General features: G+C 35.5%; 1 protein-coding gene across 2 annotated transcripts in view; it reads left to right on the top strand.

The window, feature by feature from the left end:
• The window catches only part of NIPBL (NIPBL cohesin loading factor), a 205,418-nt gene extending 185,982 nt beyond the window's left edge, over nucleotides 1–19,436 (top strand). The window contains exons 35-47 of one of the 2 annotated variants that reach the window (XM_082724196.1): nucleotides 967–1,107; nucleotides 1,228–1,321; nucleotides 1,923–2,077; nucleotides 2,606–2,696; nucleotides 4,151–4,324; nucleotides 4,721–4,911; nucleotides 7,464–7,571; nucleotides 7,988–8,188; nucleotides 11,959–12,105; nucleotides 13,881–14,155; nucleotides 15,504–15,678; nucleotides 17,703–17,891; nucleotides 18,453–19,436. In XM_082724196.1, the coding sequence (XP_082580322.1) occupies nucleotides 967–1,107; nucleotides 1,228–1,321; nucleotides 1,923–2,077; nucleotides 2,606–2,696; nucleotides 4,151–4,324; nucleotides 4,721–4,911; nucleotides 7,464–7,571; nucleotides 7,988–8,188; nucleotides 11,959–12,105; nucleotides 13,881–14,155; nucleotides 15,504–15,678; nucleotides 17,703–17,891; nucleotides 18,453–18,818 (2,307 nt within the window). In that variant the 3' untranslated portion in view covers nucleotides 18,819–19,436. Of the gene's footprint in view, nucleotides 1–966; nucleotides 1,108–1,227; nucleotides 1,322–1,922; nucleotides 2,078–2,605; nucleotides 2,697–4,150; nucleotides 4,325–4,720; nucleotides 4,912–7,463; nucleotides 7,572–7,987; nucleotides 8,189–11,958; nucleotides 12,106–13,880; nucleotides 14,156–15,503; nucleotides 15,679–17,702; nucleotides 17,933–18,452 lie in introns of both variants that reach the window. The other variant, XM_082724197.1, reaches the window with a different exon arrangement.
• Nucleotides 19,437–20,557: the final 1,121 nt, after the last annotated feature.

The following is a 20,557-nucleotide window of genomic DNA, read 5'->3' as shown; positions in this document are numbered from 1 at the left end:
TGCTAACACTAAAGAGTGATAACCTGACTAGATAAAAACATGTTGAATGCCTTGCTTCACAAAAATAGCTAGTAACTTTGGTTGCCTTAGGGCAGAGGAATTGGGTGACTGGAGGATACTGGATAGAAAGAAACTTTTTTTTTTTTTTTTTGAAAGAGACTTGATTATAAATTCTACACTAACCTTTTGGGTGTTGTTGTTTTTAATATTCTACCTATTTTTTTAAAACTGCTTCATTTTTAATCAAAGTTCTAGACTTTTTAAAAATTAAAGACCTAATATTTCAAATTTTAAAATAAGGAGGTCTTATAATTAGCTTTGGGATTCTCTATTTGCATCTGTCAAAAAAGGCAGTAACACAAGGCTTCTCAACCTCAGCACGATTGACAGGGCCAGATTATTCTTTGTTGTATAGAACTATTCTGAGCATTGTAGGATGCTTGACAGTATTCCTGGCCTCTATCCACTGGACAGTAGCATCCCCCCAACTCCCCTAATGTGACAACCAAGAATTTCTCCATATATTGCTAAATATCCTGTGGGAACAGACTTACCCTTCCAGTTGAGAACTACTAGATTAACATACACAGTTTGAAAAATACTAACCTTAAAACAGTATCAATCTTAGTAAAGTACTTTATTAAGTACTTTACTTAGTAAAGTAAAGGGTATTTAAATACCCTTGTTCAGAATTGGCTTATGTTGCATTTTAGGGGGGAAAAAATAACTGTAGCATTGTGACTAAGTGATCCAAAAGTTACATGATAAATTGGTGGCAGAGCTAAAATCCAGGTTCCTGACACTGTCTGATGTTCTTCCTTCCATATCTTAAAAAAGCTCTTTTCTAATTTTTTTTTTCAACTGAAACTTTACATAGGTAATACCTCAACCCCTTAAATACATAAGGGTATATATAGTTTCTTGTTAGATTTTGATATTCATAAAGCACTGATTTTATCATTGTAGACACAAAATGATTTCATGGTTATCTGCAATGTTGCAAAAATCCTGGAACTGGTTGTACCACTGATGGAGCATCCAAGTGAAACTTTCCTTGCCACTATTGAAGAAGATCTAATGAAGCTTATCATCAAATATGGCATGACTGTAAGCATTCAGTTTACCATCTCTGCATTGATTAGTATAACATTCATAAATGCTAACTAAATCATGTTTTTACCTTTGTCTTCAGCTTTTATCTAAACTAACATTTTCTGTATCTTTTAGGTGGTGCAACATTGTGTGAGCTGTCTTGGGGCAGTTGTAAATAAAGTGACTCAAAATTTTAAATTCGTATGGGCGTGTTTCAATAGATACTATGGTAAGTTCAGTGCCTGGGCTTTAAAATTATCCTTCTACATCCTGTACTAGCTCCTCCTTAAAAACACATCTGATAGGGGCGCCTGGGTAGCTCAGTCATTGAGTGTCTGCCTTCAGTTCAGATCCTGCTGCTAAGTAAGAAGCCTGCTTCTCCCTCTCCCACTCCCCCTGCTTGTGTTCCCTCTTTCCCTGTCTTTCTTTGTCAAATAAATAAATAAAATATTAAACACACACACACACACCTCTGATAAAGACAGCATTAAGGGAATTTTAAGAGGTGTGATTGTTCTCTATTGCATTCTCAGAAGCAATATTTTCTAGTATCTTATATTTCCTTAAGAATTCAGTATAATTACTTCAGGAATTTACCTCACATTAAATGTTGGTAGGTTTTTTTTTGCCTTCTATGTAAAATAAAATTTAAATGTCTTTTTTTTTTCTTATATTCGTTCAGCTGTAAGTTATGCCCTCATAATTCTAGATGTGTGTGATACTTAGAAACATTAGTAAAATTTAATTGTAACAACCTAGCAGTAATTATTTAAAGATAATAATTCAAGGATAAAAGGTTTCTTGTAAATAAATATTACTTATCTTAATAGGTGCCATTTCAAAATTAAAAAGTCAGCACCAGGAAGACCCAAATAACACCTCACTTCTAACAAACAAACCAGCACTTCTCAGATCCCTTTTCACTGTTGGAGCTCTATGTCGGCATTTTGATTTTGATCTAGAGGATTTTAAAGGCAACAGTAAGGTAAAGATTCTAATATTAATTACTTAGTATGCTATAAAAAATAGGACTCTGTGACTCTGTGAACTGAAAATTACTAATGACCCAGGATAAAAGCAGCATTAGAGTAGTCTGGTTTAATGAGAATTTTGAAGCAATGCAACCCAAAACATGGTTCTCAGACTAGCCTCTGATCTACACACTATTTGTTACTGGTTCATAACAAGAAGTCACACAAGCTCTATCAGCTCTGTAACAGAAGACATGCTGGGTAAGCAGCTGACTTTATTTACTTATTTATTTTTAATTTTCTCAGTGAAGGAACAGTCTGTTAATTTGTGTTCTTACACAAACTTGTTTGTCACAGACTTTTATTTTTAATTTCACTGTTCTAAAATCTATGGATTTATAAAGATTTATGGATGATTTATTCCTTAGTAAAGTTTACATGTGGAAATTCTCACTGTTTGCTTTTAGGTTTTTTCCTTTATGATTGAAAGCTGATTGAAGTTACTCTTCTTCATTTGCTTGAATGTGTTTTTTCCCCCTTAGGTTAATATAAAGGATAAAGTACTTGAACTATTAATGTATTTTACAAAACATTCAGATGAAGAAGTACAAACAAAAGCCATCATTGGTCTAGGTAAGTTAAATCTAAATTTCTTTATAGTTTTGGTTGTTTGAGAGGTTGGACAAATTTTACAATAATGTGAATCTAAACTGTTGTTTTATTTAAATATGTTTCTATTCACAGTAGGATTTGTTGTATAGAATATAGGACTAGGGGTTAAGACACCTGGGTTCCATTCTTGGCTCAGCCAGTGACTTTCTGGATGACCTTGAGCAAGTCATGTAACCTCTCTGTTCATCACAAAAACTTTTTTTGGTAGCATTAACAAGTTTTAGAATTTAATATGCATGAGCAATTGTTTATATTAGTCTTTTGAACAAGAGTGAGTAATAAATTTTTGGTTACCTAAACCTCACTAAATACTTAACTGATTTCTTTAAATAAAGTTAAACTTAATATTCCTTCTTCATCCCCTTCAGAAAATTACATATAGCAAATTTACTACAAATTCAGGTATCACTTACTTTAGGGAGTTAAATTAGTACAGTGTTACCTTCAAGCCAAATGTGCACCTTTTAATATTCAGTCTGGACGTAAGTTATATGAAGTGACAGAACTTAAAAGTGTTAATTCAAAGAACAAATAGTGCAAATTTTAACTTGAAAAAGTAGCGCTTTGTAGAAAATAATGGCTTTAGACCAGTTAATAAATGACATCTTGCTTGGGCCATAATTATACTGTGTGACCTTGGATTAGTTATCTGATCACTCTATGCTTTGAGTTTATTTTTTTGGCATCAGTAATACTTACCGTCATTAAGGATCTTCATTTTATCTTACATAAATAAGCGTTTTGTATAAATAAGCATGAATAATATTATTTTGCTGCTTATTAACTTATGATTATATGATTCAGCATTGTGGCTTCATTATAATGCCATAAAAAATAAAAGGAAGATATTGTTAGCTCTAGTTTATTCTAGAATTATTCTGTTTCATCAAATGGATAAATATATATTAATTTTTAATAATGCCAATGTAGTACTTTCAGCTAGGGCTCCAAAAAATGTTTGCAGACTTTACCTCTTAAATCCTGAAAACATCCCTTTGAGGTAGGTGGGTGGTAAATATTATTGTCCCCATTTTACAGATGGAGAATTGAGGCACAGAGAGATTATGTGACTCACCCAAGGTCACACTACAAGTCAGTGGTGGACCAGGAATAGAACCCAAGACACCTGACTCCTAATCCACTCCCCTAGCCAATAGGCCCTGCTCCCTCCTCAAGGTTTCCTCTTGTGTGAAATTCTCCTTTGAAATGCAATTTCTTGTTTTTAATTCATGGGGAAAGAAGTACCTGCTCTAATACTTCTCTGGGTAAGGCCATTAGCATATATATTTTTCCAGTCATTTTAAGTTTTAATTTTTGAAATAAGGAACTCTTTATATAATTTATCAATATTTTCATTAAGTATTATATTTAATTTTAATATGACTATATCAAGATACTTTTTTCTCTCTCATTAGGATTTGCCTTTATTCAGCATCCAAGTCTAATGTTCGAGCAAGAGGTGAAAAATCTATATAATAACATTTTATCTGATAAGAACTCTTCAGTAAATTTAAAAATACAAGTGTTAAAAAATCTCCAAACCTACTTACAAGAAGAGGATACAAGGATGCAACAAGCAGATAGAGACTGTAAGTAAAAATTTATTTTTAAATTTCACAGTTTGGCAACAGTTAGAATACTCTCTGTTTTGTAATTCAGACATCTGAATTTCCTTACCTAGTAAATGAAGACATTCTGTTAAAGAAGAATCTTAAGACCATAGCTAGCCTTTAGGGTATTTATAAACTCCCTAAAATAGTTTTTGAAATTTAGTGTATGTACAAACATTAACATTTTGCAGGAGGATAGAGATTATAGTTCTCCTCACGTTCTCAAAGGTGTCTCTGGCAGAGATATACACACACAAAAGATTAATAGCCACTGAGCCAGAGCACTAGCTATAGTTTTTGTGCTTTTGGTTGTGGCCTAACTTGGTGTATTTCATGAAGGTAATATACATGTCCTTAATATGTTTACTTTTGTAGGGAAGAAAGTTGCAAAACAAGAAGATCTAAAAGAAATGGGTGACGTGTCCTCAGGGATGAGTAGTTCCATCATGCAGCTTTACCTCAAACAGGTGCTGGAAGCATTTTTTCACACTCAGTCAAGTGTACGCCACTTTGCTCTGAATGTCATTGCATTGACCCTAAACCAAGGTCTCATTCATCCAGTTCAGGTAAGTATGTTTTATAGTGGAGCACTTACTGAAAGAGCCAGATTTGTTACCATTTGATGACATTGTGATTAAAGAATAGATAGTAGTTCTTTTTTTTATCTTACTTGTTAAGTTTCTTTGTCCTAAATGCTTAAGAATCCATCTCCTATGTTGTCGTTACTATAAAATACCCTTCTATTCATGATTTTGTCTCTTCAGCAGATTTCAGTTTATATTGGCAGAATATGAACTTGGAATCAGTTTTCTAAGTAGGGATGATTTGTTTTAATCCGTATTGACTCATCCCTAAGAACCAATAGCCTGTAATGTCAGGAGAGTTAACTGGGGGTAAGATTATTCTCTAACTGTTAAGCAGGGGGGGTTTAGTCCATAGAAAAGTAAATTATATTACCTAAGTTCAGGTCCTTCATCTGTACATTGGAGGTAGTATCAACTACTAATACCTCAAAGCATTGAAGTGAGGACTAACTGACATAATAAAGACATGTCAGTGTCAATAAGGATTGTTACCTAATGCTGCAGTAGTGTGTACACCGTCCATTGACATGTTCAGGACAGTACCATAGGCTACAGAAGGGAATTTATTAAATAACCAAAAGCCTGTATCCTTTAAAATTTTTATTTTGGCTGTTTGTTATAGAACTTTTCCTAAAATATGCTATATGTGAATATGTTATGTTCTTCCTTTGTCCTGAAATAAAACACCCTAATGAGTATTTAGCCAGTTCATGATCCAGGGTCATCATCATCAAGATCACATAAGAAAATGTAATGTGTTGAGACTCTTGAATTTTTGAGATACTTAGGAATCTTTGCTGGTATTCTGAATGGCCTTAGTTGGTTGTGTTTTTTATTATTATATTTGCTTTTTAAAACTTTTGTTTAAAATTTCACACTTAAACAAAAATATTACAAGAGCGCACAGCGAAACTCCCTTATATTCTCTTCTCTTGTATTCATTCAGTATTAACATTTTGCTATATTTCCTTTATCTCTCTCTTGATACACACGCTTCTTTCTGAATCATTTGATAGTAATATTGTGATATCACTGTAACTTTACCTCTGAACACTTCAGCATATATATATTTTCTAAGAACAGAGACATTCTCTTACAAAATCATAATTCAGGGGCGCCTTGGTGGCTCAGTGGGTTAAAGCCTCTGCCTTTGGCTGAGGTCATGATCTCAGGGTCTTGGGATCGAGCCCTGCATTGGGCTCTCTGCTCAGCGGGGAGCCTGCTTTTCTCTCTCTCTCTCTCTCTCTCTCTCTCTCTCTGCCTCTGCCTGCTTGTGATCTCTGTCAAATAAATAAATAAACTCTTTTAAAAAAAATCATAATGGAGTCATCAGATTCCGGAGATTTAACATTGATGCAATCTTATCTAATAATAGTTCCATTTTCAGATTTTGCCAATAAAAGCTTTTATTTTTGTGTGTGTGTATTTGAGTGAGAGAGAGAGAATGCAAGCCAGGGCAGGAGCAGAGGGGGAGGGAGAAGAAGAAGGAAAGAATCTGAAGCAGACTCATCACTGAGCATGGAGCTCATGCAGGGCTCAGTCGCAATGACCCTAAGATCATGACCCAAGCTGAAACCCAAAGTTGGATGCCTAACTGATTGAGCCACCCAGGTGCCCCAAGTCAGTAATATTTTTTATGGACCTACTCCCCCTGATTCAGGATTTAATCCATGATCATCCTTTTCAGTTAATGCTGTGCTTTTGTTTATTTTTAAGCTGTTTATTGTTTTCAGGTCTCACCACTGGTTCAGATTCTTTGAAAATAGTATAGGTATTTTTTGACTTTAGAAATCCAGTGGATTTGCTATTAACAAAACAGTAGCTATCAGACTGACTGATCATTAAAGCCCTATATAAAATCAGTACTGTGGAAGAATTTATATTTTCCCAGTTTTGAAATTTGGAAGACAAGTTACTTTGTGTCCTATGTTATCTTTACATACCAAATTCAGTCAAGCTTGAAAAAGTATTAGATTATATATTTGTATTATATGTCATAATCTTAAGTGGATAATCAGTGTAGGAGCTCTATGTTTAAAGAAACTGCTTAACACTGAAATTGTTTCAGTTTCGCCACATCAGTGTTTTTGCTGGTGCTTCGTTGCTTTTTTTTTCCCCCTTTAAGGGAAGATGAATTTTTTTTTAAAGAATTTATTTATTTGACAGATCACAAGTAAGAGAGGCAGGCGGGTGGGGGCGGGAGGGTGGGGATGAAGCAGGCTCCCTGCTGAGCAGAAAGCCCTATGCTGGGCTCGATCCCAGGATCCTGGATCATGACCTGAGTGAAGGCAGAGGCTTTAACCCACTGAGCCACCCAGGTGCCCCAAGATGAATCATTTTTAAAAGAACACTAAGATATGACATTTATAGGAAGGCCTGTAAAGCCAAATATATATATCCCAGTATACAGCAAGTTTTATATATGTCATGACCATACAGAGCTTTTACTACTGTGATGTCTTACAAATCCTTTCATTCACTTATTTATTTGTTGATTGATTTGCACTGCAAGAATACCTTTATTTTTATTTTAGTGTGTGCCATATTTAATTGCTATGGGAACAGACCCGGAACCAGCTATGAGGAACAAGGCTGATCAGCAACTTGTGGAAATAGACAAAAAATATGCTGGATTCATTCATGTATGTGTTTTTAAATTGTATCCCCTAAACTTAAATGTCTTTCTTTGGTATACCATTACCTTGATAAATGTCCTGTCCATATTCATATTAGAATAAAACCTTTTGCATAGTATTTACTTCCAAACATGAAACTAAGTTTCTCACCCAAGGTGTTTAAGACTAACTCTTAAGATTGAGCTAGAGGTGACTGGACTAAAAATAAGGATGCATGGGTTCTAGTCCCTACTGTGTGAAGTTGACAGTAATGGCTCTTCTGATTCTTGATATTTTTTTCTTACATAAAACAAGGGGGTTGCAATAGTAATCTCTGATATTCCTTCTGCCGCTTGAGTTCATGATTTTATTATTTTAAATAAGCCAAACATTTGATTCTTAATTAATTTCCATGTTAAAAATGAGGCTTTTATTGATTTCAGATGAAAGCAGTGGCTGGAATGAAGATGTCTTACCAGGTACAACAGGCAATCAACACATGCCTAAAAGATCCTGTAAGGGGTTTCAGACAAGATGAGTCCTCTAGTGCTTTGTGTTCACACCTCTACTCCATGATCCGTGGAAACCGCCAGCACAGACGGGCCTTTCTGATTTCTTTACTCAACCTCTTTGATGACACAGCTGTAAGCATAAAAACTTACTATTTTAAGAAAATAAATGTTCTGTAAATTTTATGCCTAAAGTAGTCACCATTTTGAAAATATTACCATTTTAGTAAATAATAATGACTGTATTAAGTATGTGTTTCTCTACGTCTCCTGTAGTAAGTATAAGGTATATAGTCAAATTGGGAGGGAAAATTTTGCATGAATACAAATACAGTGAGGGATAAAATATAATTGTGTCTCCATACTGAATGTCTTATAAACTTCCATAACAGTTCCTTTAAGCATAACTTTCAATCACTAAACTGTCACTTGGGAGCGGGGGATAGGTTACTTCACTAAATAAGGTGAAATTGCACTTATTTCTGTCACGCCCAAATATTGTTAGAATAACTGTTGTAGGTTTTTGGCTGCTGAGATCCTAATTTGTTCAACTTGACTTCCTTAATGAAGAGCCCACTTTTGTGTAATTACAGTTTTGATCCTTTGGGTTATTGTACAAGTTGCAAGAACAACCTGTTCTTTAAGCTTATCTCTTAATTTATTCATTCATTTTGCATAAATATTTATTCAGCACCTGCCATGTGTGGTAGTCATCATGCTAAGAGATGAAGATAAAATAGTAGATGGAACAGATGTAGTATCTGCCCACATAGAGCTTACCAGTTAGCCTATGTGTGTGTAAAGTTTTGAAAAGAACAAAAGAAGGGTTGTGGGGGTTTTTTGTGTTTTACTCACTTAAAGGTTGACTTTGTTATTATCCCCAAACTAGAATTTTTAAAAATAAAACAAAATTTAAATTGCCAGAATGTAGATACATACTAGACCTCTTCTTTTTAAGTGCTACATGAAATTTTTTTGTACGTGATCTAGCAAATAAATATTGCAAGCATCTATTTCAGAAATACTTGAAATATAATTTAATCATCATTGTCACCACCACCACCATCATATCATCATCAGTATTAAGTTTGCATTGTGTAGAGGGCATCATCATGCTAGGAGTGGAAATGGTGTGATATAGTAGTCTTCCCTCACTGATCTTACCTCCCTCCAATTGTGGTGATAGAACGCAATATAAAGGAAGTAAAAACGTTAAGGTTGACATACTCTACGTGCCAGGTGGTTTGTACTGTTGATTCTGCTCTAGTCCTTATCTCATCTCCTGAGCTTCATTCCTGTGTGGTTTCATTGTCCTGCTCTCTGTCATTAGCTCAGTATTCTGTCACCCCGGCATGCACAGTGCTTAGCTGATAATTCAGCTGTCATAATGCAGTGCTGTGTCCTAACTAGTCCCAACAAAGGATGTCAGAGGAGGAACAAATCACTGAAGGCCTGGGAGGTTAAATGAGATAGATCCACTGCTTAAGCCAGGGGTAAAAAGATAATAAAGGTTCAAAGATAAGAATGTGTGGAAGATAAAAAATAGATGATTATTTGACTGGAGCAGAAAGGTCATAATGAGGCATGGTTTATGGAGGATCTGGTAGACAGTGAAAAACCAAAAACAGCATTAAATAAAATAAAGAGGAGAGATGCCAAAGAGCATTTCAGGAACATGGATTTTTTTTTTTTTAGCGTTGTGTTCACACTGGAGTCAACAAGGGATTGATCTATTATATGACAGTAGGGAAGGAAAGAAGTTTTGTGAAGAAGTAATAAATCAAATAAGGCTGTGTGAGAATCGTCAAAGGATAACTGGAATATTTTTGTCCTGAGCACCTGAGAAAATAATAGGATTGTTGAAAAGGAGTTGAGAAGGACATAGAGGATTAGTCAAAGAGGTAGGAAGAGAAAACTAAGGAAGAAGAAAATTTCAGGAAGGAAGGGGTAGACAGTAATGTCCGGTACTACTCAGAAGTCAAGGAGAATAAGATATTTAAAAAAAAGAAATGGGGCGAGATTAGGTAGCAGCCATCAAAGAGTGAGGGACACAAGCTTGATTGTGACTGAAGAGTGGTGAGGATACATGGCAGGAGCAGCTCTAGAGTATTCTTTTAAGAAATTTGATTTTTTCTTTTTTTAAGATTTATTTATTTATTTGACAGAGCGAGATCACAAGTAGGCAGAGAGGCAGGCAGAGAGAAGGGGAAGCAGGTTCCCTGCCGAGCAGAGAGCAGGATGCAGGGCTCGATCCCAGGACCCTGGGATCATGACCTGAGGTGGAGGCAGAGGCTTTAACCCACTGAGCCACCCAGGCGCATCAGAAATTTAAATTTTTAGGGCGCCTGGGTGGCTCAGTGGGTTAAGCCTCTGCCTTCAGCTCAGGTCATGATCTCGGGATCCTGGGATCGAGTCCCGCATCGGGCTCTCTGCTCAGCAGGGAGCCTGCTTCCTCCTCTCTCTCTCTCTCTGCCTGCCTCTCTACCTACTTGTGATCTCTGTCTGTCAAATAAATAAATAAATAAATAAATAAAAAGAAATTTAAATTTTTAAAGGAACGAGCAATATAGGACTTTTTTTATGACCAAAGTTGAAGAATTTCAGAGTTTTAGAAAGGTTTATTCAGAATAGTCCTGAACATTTTCAGTTTTAGGAGAAAAAAATACGTATATAAATTGGTGTTAAAACTAATAGACAAGGTGGAGTCCTATGTCTGCATTTCCCCAACTTTAACACATAGGAATTGATACATATTTAAAAAACAAAAAATAGACTTAGCAAGTCTATTGCATTTGTCCTTTGGGATTTTGTTGTTGCTGATGCCACAGCTGGGTTTGGGTTGTTTGCATGGCAGGATGGTGAGATAGCAGGAGAGGGAGTGTGTGTTTTTTTTTTTTTTAAGATTTTATTTATTTGTTAGAGAGAGAGAGAGAGATACAGGGCGCAAGCACAGGCAGACAGAGTGGCAGGCTAGAGACAGAGGGAGAAGCAGGCTCCCTGCCGAGCAAGGAGCCCGATGTGGGACTCGATCCCAGGACGCTGGGATCATGACCTGAGCCGAAGGCAGCCGCTTAACCAACTGAGCCACCCAGGCATCCCGGGGAGTGTGTTTTGACTGCTGTATTTTCTCTTTCCTTTTTTTTTTTTTTTTTCCCCTAAGCTGTGTTTTAAAGGAATTTAAATTTTAATGTGCGTTTCTGTTTATATTCATTCTATATGATTTTGAAATGCTGAAAGTCTCTATTACTTCTTTTTAAAGAAAACAACTAGTAGTAGCCATAACTTTTGCCTTAAATTTTGCCTCCCTCGGAGTTTTTATCGTGTGAGACTATGATATGGCCCTGTCAGAATGACTGATACTGGATATGTAGGAAATGGACAAATGTTTTTAAATACATGAACTTTGATTTTTTTTTTTTTTAACCCACATGTTAGTACTATGATTACCACTTATTTTTGAGGGCAGAATAGTAACTGTGTGTAACTGATCTCCATATGGGTTAAACTCCTAGAAGCACAATGACAAATCATTATGAATTCATATGTATACTTTCTGATGTGGTATGGATTTATCATAAAAATCCCATATACTTTATAAGAATACTGCAGGGAGTTCCACTTGGGTGCACAGAAAAATTTCACCTCTTCCCTTCTTGAGGTCCATGGTATAAGTCATTATGAAATCTCTTTAAATGGGTGTAAGATTATTTTATAAAATCCAGTTATGTGCCCCTCCTCCCTTGTTCTTACCCCCCTCCCCTGCTCTCTCCCTCCCTCCCTTACCCTTCTCTTTCTGAAACACTGACTGAGGTGAAAGTGCCCTCTGATACTTTTTCTAAAAAGGCTTTTTGGATGGATTTCTAGATTATCCACTAAACATGTGTACCTTTTTTTAAAATTTACAGAAAACAGAAGTGAATATGCTCTTGTATATAGCAGACAATCTAGCCTGTTTTCCATACCAGACACAGGAAGAGCCGTTGTTTATAATGCATCATATAGACATTACACTCTCAGTTTCTGGTAGTAACCTACTGCAGTCATTCAAGGAGGTAAGTTACACACATTACTATTCTTAATGCATCTGTCAAAGTGCAGACATGTTCTTTTCACTGTTTTGTTTCCATTGTTCTTTTTTTTTTTTTATTTTCACAGGTAAAGTCTTTCTAATGAATTTATTAAAATTGGGGCAGTGCTTGAATTGGGGAGAAGAAGTGGGTTGCCATTTCATTTCTATTAAGAAAGACCTAAAACCATTCCATTCCAGATCATTTAAGTGGAAATATATACACACACATACACACACACACACACATATATATATATTTATAGTGTATAAATATATAAATATATATTGTTCTTTTGATAAGCCATCCCACTTCTTTTTTTCTCTTACTTTAAGCACTGATCTTAAGTGTTTGGTGTCCATTCATATATTCATTTAAACCCCATTTTAAAGCACCTTGCTATTCTAGAAGTCTGGTAATGCTGTAGATCACAATAGTATACTTGAAGAGATATAAATAGGTACCTTACTTATAAGGAAAAACAAAATGTATAATACTGTTGATCTCCTATCCCTGAACACTAGTATCCTAACGGAACTGGCGTATTTTGTGCCCAAAATCTTCACCCAGTTTTCTCTGTATGTCTTCTCTTACTGTTTGTAGGAGGAAATGAAATTGGTTTCACTGTAACGGCACCCAGTATAGCACTTGAACACCTAGTAGGCACTCAGTTAATTATTTAAAAATTAATTGGAATATTTTTGTGTGCCGGATGATGCAAGTAGATCTCATTTTACAAAATTGTTTTGCTCAGAGCTCCCCCGATCACAGTAGTACATCAGGGAGATTATTATAATACCCAAGGGTTGGAATTATAGAGGTAGCTAAACCCTTGCTGCTTAAAACGTGCACCAAGATCCAGCGGCACTGGCCTCACTTGAGATCTTGTTAGAACCAACAGAACCTCAGGTCCCACTCTGGACCTGCTGAAACAGTCTGCATTTTTAACAGAATTCCTAGGTGCCCCTTAAAGTTTGAGAAGTTAATCATTTCCCAGAAACTTTAGCCATCATATTTTTATTTCACTTCACTTACTGTTACAAATATACTTATAAATGTTTCTCCAGTTTTATTTCTTCTTAAACAGTAATAATTGCTTTGTAATCTGGTCTTTTCCCCTCTGTTAAATCCAGCGGACTTTCTTTTTTAAGCGCTAACAGTTTCGTAAAGTACAAAAAAAAAAAAAAATAACCCACAGAATTTAACTAATTTAAGAAAAGTTGCATATTATTGAGAAGTTCTTAAAAGGGAGAGTTTGATAGAAGTTGAGGTGTTAAAGCCTGTTATATTCTCTTCAGTTAAATTACATGTAACACTGTTTTTTTAAATAATGAGTATGCCTAACGTGGGGCTCAAACTCATGACCCTGAGATCAAGAGTCACACACTCTACTGACTGAGCCAGCCAGGCACTTAAATTAAGCGCCCTTACTTAAATTATAATTAGTGTTTTTCCTCTAGTGGCTTACCTATACCAAATCGATATTTTTATAACTAATTTATATTTCATCTCTATCCTATAACAAAATTGTTTCTCTTCGATATTTGAGAAGAGCTTTTAGGGAGGGGGGCATCAGAGCAATGGATTATATAGATTATATATGACTTTGTTTAGTCTTGGAACCTAATTGTTGTTCATGGAAAGTCAGAAGGTTTCAATATATAAAATATTAATGTAGAGATGCTTTTTGATGATTATGAATAGAGCACAATTATTTATTAGTCGTATTTTGTTACTGTTTTTCCTTTTTTTTTCCCCAGTCAATGGTAAAAGACAAAAGGAAAGAGAGAAAATCATCACCTAGTAAGGAAAATGAGTCAAGTGAGAGTGAAGAAGAAGTTTCCAGGCCTCGGAAGTCACGAAAACGTGTAGATTCAGATTCAGATTCAGATTCAGAAGATGATATAAATTCAGTGATGAAATGTTTGCCAGAAAATTCAGCTCCTTTAATTGAATTTGCAAATGTCTCCCAGGGTATTTTATTGCTTCTGATGTTAAAACAACATTTGAAGAATCTCTGTGGATTTTCTGATAGGTAAGGTTACATAACCAGTGAGAAGAAAACCTTTACCCTGTTCAAATTACAAGGAAATATGAAACCCAGTTGTTTTGTGTGTGTGTGTATGTGTAATCTTTTTTTCCTCACCATAGCACATACCCTCCCCCATGTCCATCACCTCGCCACCCCATCCCTCCCACCCTCTTCCCTCTAGCAGTGAAACCCAGTTTTGATTGCATGTTTACTTACATATTTAAAATGTAAGGAGTTTGTTCCTTATTGTTGCTGTATAATATTTTGTTCATAATATACCACAATTTGTTTGCTCTTTAAGAGAGGAAAAACATTCACTAATTGCGTTGTTAAGTGAAAGAACTTACTTTGATTTCCTTAAATAGATCTTACTAGAAAATTAGGCTGCAACTATTAAAATAGGTCACAAATTTAAGTTTTGAAAGAGCTATGAATAAAGAATAGATGCAGACCAACTAGACTGAGCTCCAGGAAAACCCAAATGGTCTTTAATGTACTCTGTAAAGTAAGAGACAGGAAAGTGCTGATTGTTGTGAATGCCCTATAAGTTTACCCCTGATTAGTGGCTATAGGTATCTTTTTTCTGCCTATACCCATGAAACTTTGGTCATTTTTCATATTCATGGAAACCTTTACTAGGAATCACAAAGTCATATGTTCTTAGAGGACAGATCATGAAACAGAGTAAAGTAGATTTGGTAGAAATTCTCTGGCAAACTAGAAAGAGAACGTTTTATTTAAGAGGCTCAGGTATTACTCAGACATTCATCAGTTTGTTACCATGGAAGAAGGTGGGCATGATGTGGCCAGGGGCTTCCACTTGTTCAAGAGAAGCTAGATAATCCAGGTTTTTATGAGAAATACCTTGATGTTAAAGATTGGCAACTAGTTCAAAATAATGTAAAACCCTGTAAGGTCTTGGAGCAGTGCTAGAGAGTTGAGAAGATTTTTGAGCCAGAGTTGTTAATAATATGAAACAGGTTTGTAAACATTCTGGCTGCTGTGTAGAGGATGAATAGTTGGAGGATAAGAAAGTAGGAGGTAAACCAATATTTATATTGATACTGTTCTCCAGTCATTATCATGGTATTCAAAAACAGACTTGAGAAATTACTTATATTTAAATGATCCCTCTATTCAAGACAAATACTGTTGGAAACGAGCATATTATTCTTTTTAATCTTTGCCTTTATGTGTTTACGTGCCTTTTTAAAATTATTTTTGTGTAGAAGTTCACTAGTTGAAATCTCTGTGACAAAAGTTTATTAGTAAGTGATGTTTAACTACAATCACTTTAAATATAAATGCCTGAAAAAATTTTAAAGTCAATGACTTTGTTTTCCCAAAACAGTAAAATTCAGAAATACTCTCCATCTGAATCTGCGAAAGTGTATGATAAGGCGATAAACCGAAAAACAGGAGTTCATTTTCATCCCAAACAAACACTGGACTTCCTGCGGAGTGATATGGCTAATTCCAAAATCACTGAAGATGTGAAGAGGAGTATAGTAAAACAGTATCTAGACGTGAGTACTAAAGCCAAAGTATATTTTCTAATAATACTTTTTTGAAAATTAAATTCTTTGGACGGAGATAGCTCCCTCCCTTACATGGAAGCTTCATGAACCATCAGGATTATTTTTCTCTATGTGGTTTTAACAAGTTACTTGAAGCCTGCCTGCCTTTCCCACTTCACTCATTGCATCATATTTCATCCTTGAAAACGCTGGTCCACCACTCACGTTAGTTTAGTGAGAATGAGATTCTATAGGCAAGTTTCAGGGAAGAGCCATGCCTACTTATGTATTTCTTTTTAATTCAGTAGATTACATGGTTTATAGTTCCTAAAAGCAAAAATCAGGAAAAGTCATCCTCCTGCACTCCTCAGCCATACTCTTGCTCTCCTTCCTGGTAACCAGTGTTCCTGCTTTTTCACGTGTCCTTACAGAAGGGTAATACAGGCTTGTGTACTTGTATGCATCCTCCATAAATACTCACTTAGCAGGTATGTGAGAGTATGTGTATGTAAAATGTGCTTTTTAAATATCTTTAAACATAGGCAAATTCCTAGAGACAGAAAATGGAAAAGGTTATTAGGGGCCCCGGTGGGGGAGAAAGGAATGAGGAGTTGTTGTTTTAATAGGTCCAGAATGAGTTTCTGTTTGGGATGAAAAAAGTTCTGGAAATGATGGTGATAATGATTACACAACATTGTGAATATACTTAATGGCAATGAATTGAACACTTTAAAATCACTAAAATGGCAAGTTTTGTGCATATTTTATCACAGGAAAGTTTATGTTTAAAAACATGGGGGGATTGAGATTGTCCCTAAAAAAATAAAAATAATTTTTTTTATTTTAATCTACTTAAAGAGCTGAATATAACTAATAATATTTTTGACCAAGAATGAAACTTACACAGGGACACCTGGGTGGCTCAGTTAGTTAAGTGTCTGACTTCTGGGTACAGCTTCCATCATGACCTCCGTATCAGGAGATAGAGCCCCACCTTGGCACTCTGCTCCCTGCTTAGTGGAAGTCGGCTTCCCCTTTTCCCTTCCTCCCTCCCCCTTCCCTCCCGCTCCTTATTCACACACTGGCTCTCTCTCCCTCCCTCTCTGTCTTCTCGCTCTCCAAAAATAAATAATTTTTTAAAGCGATGAAACCTGCAAAGTGCTTTTCATGTTATTCATTGACTGCAAACCTTATATTGCAAAGCTGAAAATTATTTTAGTTCTCTTTTTAAATTCTTTAACATCCTTTTCTTCCTCTTGTATCTTCTTATTTTAGCAGAGGGCAAAGGGGGTAGGGAACTTGAAAGATGTCTATCAGTAATTAATTTTTTTTATCAATAATTAATTATTAATTATCTGGTTACTTGATAACTTGGAGCAGGGTCAGCAAACTCCAGCTTATGGGCCAAACCTGGCCCCTGCTGCCTGTTTTTTGTTTGTTTGTTTGTTTGTTTGTTAATTTTATTTTTTCCCCCACTGCACATTTAAATAAAGTGTATTGAAATAGCCATGCCCATTCTTTTAGATGTTGTCTCTAGTTGCTTTCACACTATGATGGTAGAGTTATGTAGTAATGACAGAGACCATATGGCCTGCAAAGCCAGAAATATTTACTATCTGGCACTTTATAAAAAATACTTGCCAGGCCCTGTCTTGGACAATAGCTAAAATCTATTTAGCCTCTAAACTAGAACCCACACACAACTACTGCCTAGAAAAGATTTAGGAAAAAATTAAACAGGAAATATTTAAGGACTTAACAGTCTTCTTTAAGATTATTTACTTAACTCTTGGGCGCCTGGGTGGCTCAGTGGGTTAAGCCGCTGCCTTCGGCTCAGGTCATGATCTCAGGGTCCTGGGATCGAGTCCCACATCGGGCTCTCTGCTCAGCAGGGAGCCTGCTTCCTCCTCTCTCTCTCTCTGCCTGCCTTTCTGGCTACTTGTGATCTCTCTCTGTCAAATAAATAAGTAAAATCTTTAAAAAAAAAAAAAAGATTATTTACTTAACTCTAAATTCATATCTAATTTTTGTAGTTCAAACTTCTCATGGAACATCTGGACCCTGATGAAGAGGAAGAAGAAGGGGAGGTGTCGGCTAGTACAAATGCTCGGAACAAAGCAATTACCTCGCTGCTTGGAGGAGGCAGCCCTAAAAATAATGCAGCCGCAGAGACAGAAGATGATGAAAGTGATGGGGAGGATAGAGGAGGAGGCACTTCAGGGGTGAGGCGGAGGAGGAGTCAACGTATTTCGCAGCGTATTACGTAAAATGATTTTTATGTGCTTATATATGTCAGTCTATTAAATGTACACCAAGTAATGTAATACTTATGAGAGAAAACATTTTGTAGATAGAGATTCTCTACTTAACCATTTATACATCCTTTTGTAGAAAGTTTAACATAAAAGACAATAAAAAAGAAAAAACAGAAATGAGACTTATCCAGCATAAAGGGTTATTAATTTTTCTTTGGATTGTATTAATGTGTGTTATCCTTTTTTATTGTTGCTAAGTTTTATGTAGCTTTATGGTTCATATGTATATATAATTTTATATATCAATAAGAGTAAAGACACGGGTACAAATTAAGAGTTATATGGTTTTACAAGTATATGTTAACCCCTTGGCGCTGGCGGTCACGGTGCGTCTCATTGCCGGCAATGGAAGTGTGCTGGGAAATCCCAACTCCCGGCGTCAAGGGATTAAAAGCAATAAAAACAAAAATTTCACTAAAATTCTTTTGTGTAACACTTCGTCTTTTTTCCCCCCTCCCAATGTTTTAGTCATTGAGAAGGTCAAAACGAAATTCAGACTCTACGGAGTTGGCAGCACAGATGAATGAAAGTGTTGACGTCATGGATGTCATCGCTATTTGCTGTCCAAAGTACAAAGATCGACCACAAATTGCAAGAGTAGTACAGAAAACCAGCAGTGGCTTCAGTGTTCAGTGGATGGCAGGCTCCTACAGTGGCTCCTGGACTGAGGCTAAGCGCCGTGATGGCCGCAAACTGGTGCCTTGGGTAGACACTATTAAAGAGTCAGACATTATTTACAAAAAAATTGCTCTAACGAGTGCTAATAAGCTGACTAATAAAGTTGTTCAGACTTTACGATCCCTGTATGCCGCCAAGGATGGGACTTCCAGCTAATGAATTTGTACATGCAGCCAAATTTACAGGAATTTTTTTAAAAGGCAGAAAAACTTGAAATATCAACATTCTGGCAAAAAAAAAATCAGTTTTATGAAGAGTAAGAATGGAACCTGGGATGCAGGAACAAAAGAAGGAAATGTTGGGCAAACATTTGTGTGGGAGCTCCCTTCGCTGTTGTGCAGCAGAAACAGATTCTCAGTTCATTTTTACTCCCACTGTATTATAGTTTAACAAAAATTGTTTATATCTTGGAAAAAAAAACTTTCTGTTTAAAAAATAAACAAGTGAATGTTGGAAATTAGTCTGTTAATGTTCTTAATAAAGTGTTCTTGGAGTTTAACCTAGCAGCGGATGGCTTTCTTTAGCTTAGCCCAGTTTCCAGGGAAGCATTGTTTTTTCCAGGCTGTAAAATGGCAGAATCTCCTGGATATATAATTTATTCTGTTGAAAAAAAAAAAAAAAAGCATGCAGTATCTATGACCTATCTGCAGAAGGAGTTTTTGTAAATGTAGATTTTGATGTATTAGGTCACCCTGAAAACAGTACAAGAAAAGGGATCCCCAGGCAATCTGGTGGAGCGAATACTGCAATAAATTTTTTTACTTCTCTTTGTTACTTGTCTGTTTCCATTTGAATTTCTTATTGTAAAGATCTGTTTAAATCCATTTATATTATTTTGCAGTCTTTTATGTAAAATTTATTATATCACTGGTTTTCAAAGCAAAACATAAAGTATTGTTTATACAGTTTGTATAGGCTGACTTCTGAATAATTGGTATCTATTATTTTCATTCCCATAAGAGGGTGTAAACAGTTAACTCCAGGGTTTTATTGTATCCTGCAATATTTAGTATTAACTATATATGATTTAGCACTGTGCCAAACACATTTTCAAGAGTACATTTTGATATAAAAAGAAACTATAGTTTATTCCTTGTATGCTTCAATTTCTTTCTAGTGATGTCATGATGGTAATATTTATTTTTTAAACCTCGGGAAAAGGTAACAATCATGCTATTTTGGGAAACTAGCATTTCTCTTAGTTAAAATTATGCCGTGTATTATTTTAGAGATAGAATTGAGTATGACACTTCGTAATTACATTGCATTTTTCACAAGTTATTTTTTAATGCGGAAAAAGTAATTTTACTAGTTGAGATGTTTATTCATTTTCTATTCTAAACATTTTATACCTCTTTGGGGAGCGGTTTGTTACTACAAATGGGGAGAGTTGGGTATTTAATCATTTGATCTGCTTAGTTGATGCTCAGAACTAGTAATGCCTAAAATAATAGGGGAGAAGGTCTGTTTGAAATTTAAGTCTTTAAACAATGTGTACTTATTTTTAAGTTCGTTTTTAAAAGTTAACCTCTTTAGAATGTTAAGTTTTATGAAATTGGCCAATAAATGAAAATACTCAATTTGTGAGGAAGAGTGACATTGCCACAAAATACCTTTTTGTCAACACCTATTAAACCACAATGAAAATAACTTTTCAGGATCTATTTCCTATGTGAAATTCTTTCAGAACATTTTCTTGAAGGAAATGTTTTCCCACTCTTCTTTTTTCTGCTTAGTTGCCTGTTTCCGCTTCCTTTTTACTGTGAACTCTGTAGAACTAAACTAAATTGGGTTTTCCCCCCTTGGGATATGCTTAATCAGCAAAAGACTTGAGGTAGCTTATGAAAATAACAGTGATTGACCAAAAAGAGTAAAAGACTAATAGTTAGAAAAAA

The sequence above is a fragment of the Mustela nivalis genome (assembly GCF_964662115.1).
Source record: "Mustela nivalis genome assembly, chromosome: 3".
NCBI lineage: Eukaryota > Metazoa > Chordata > Mammalia > Carnivora > Mustelidae > Mustela > Mustela nivalis.
The sequence above is the reverse complement of the archived record's forward strand: the minus strand, read 5'-3'. Positions and strand labels throughout refer to the sequence as shown.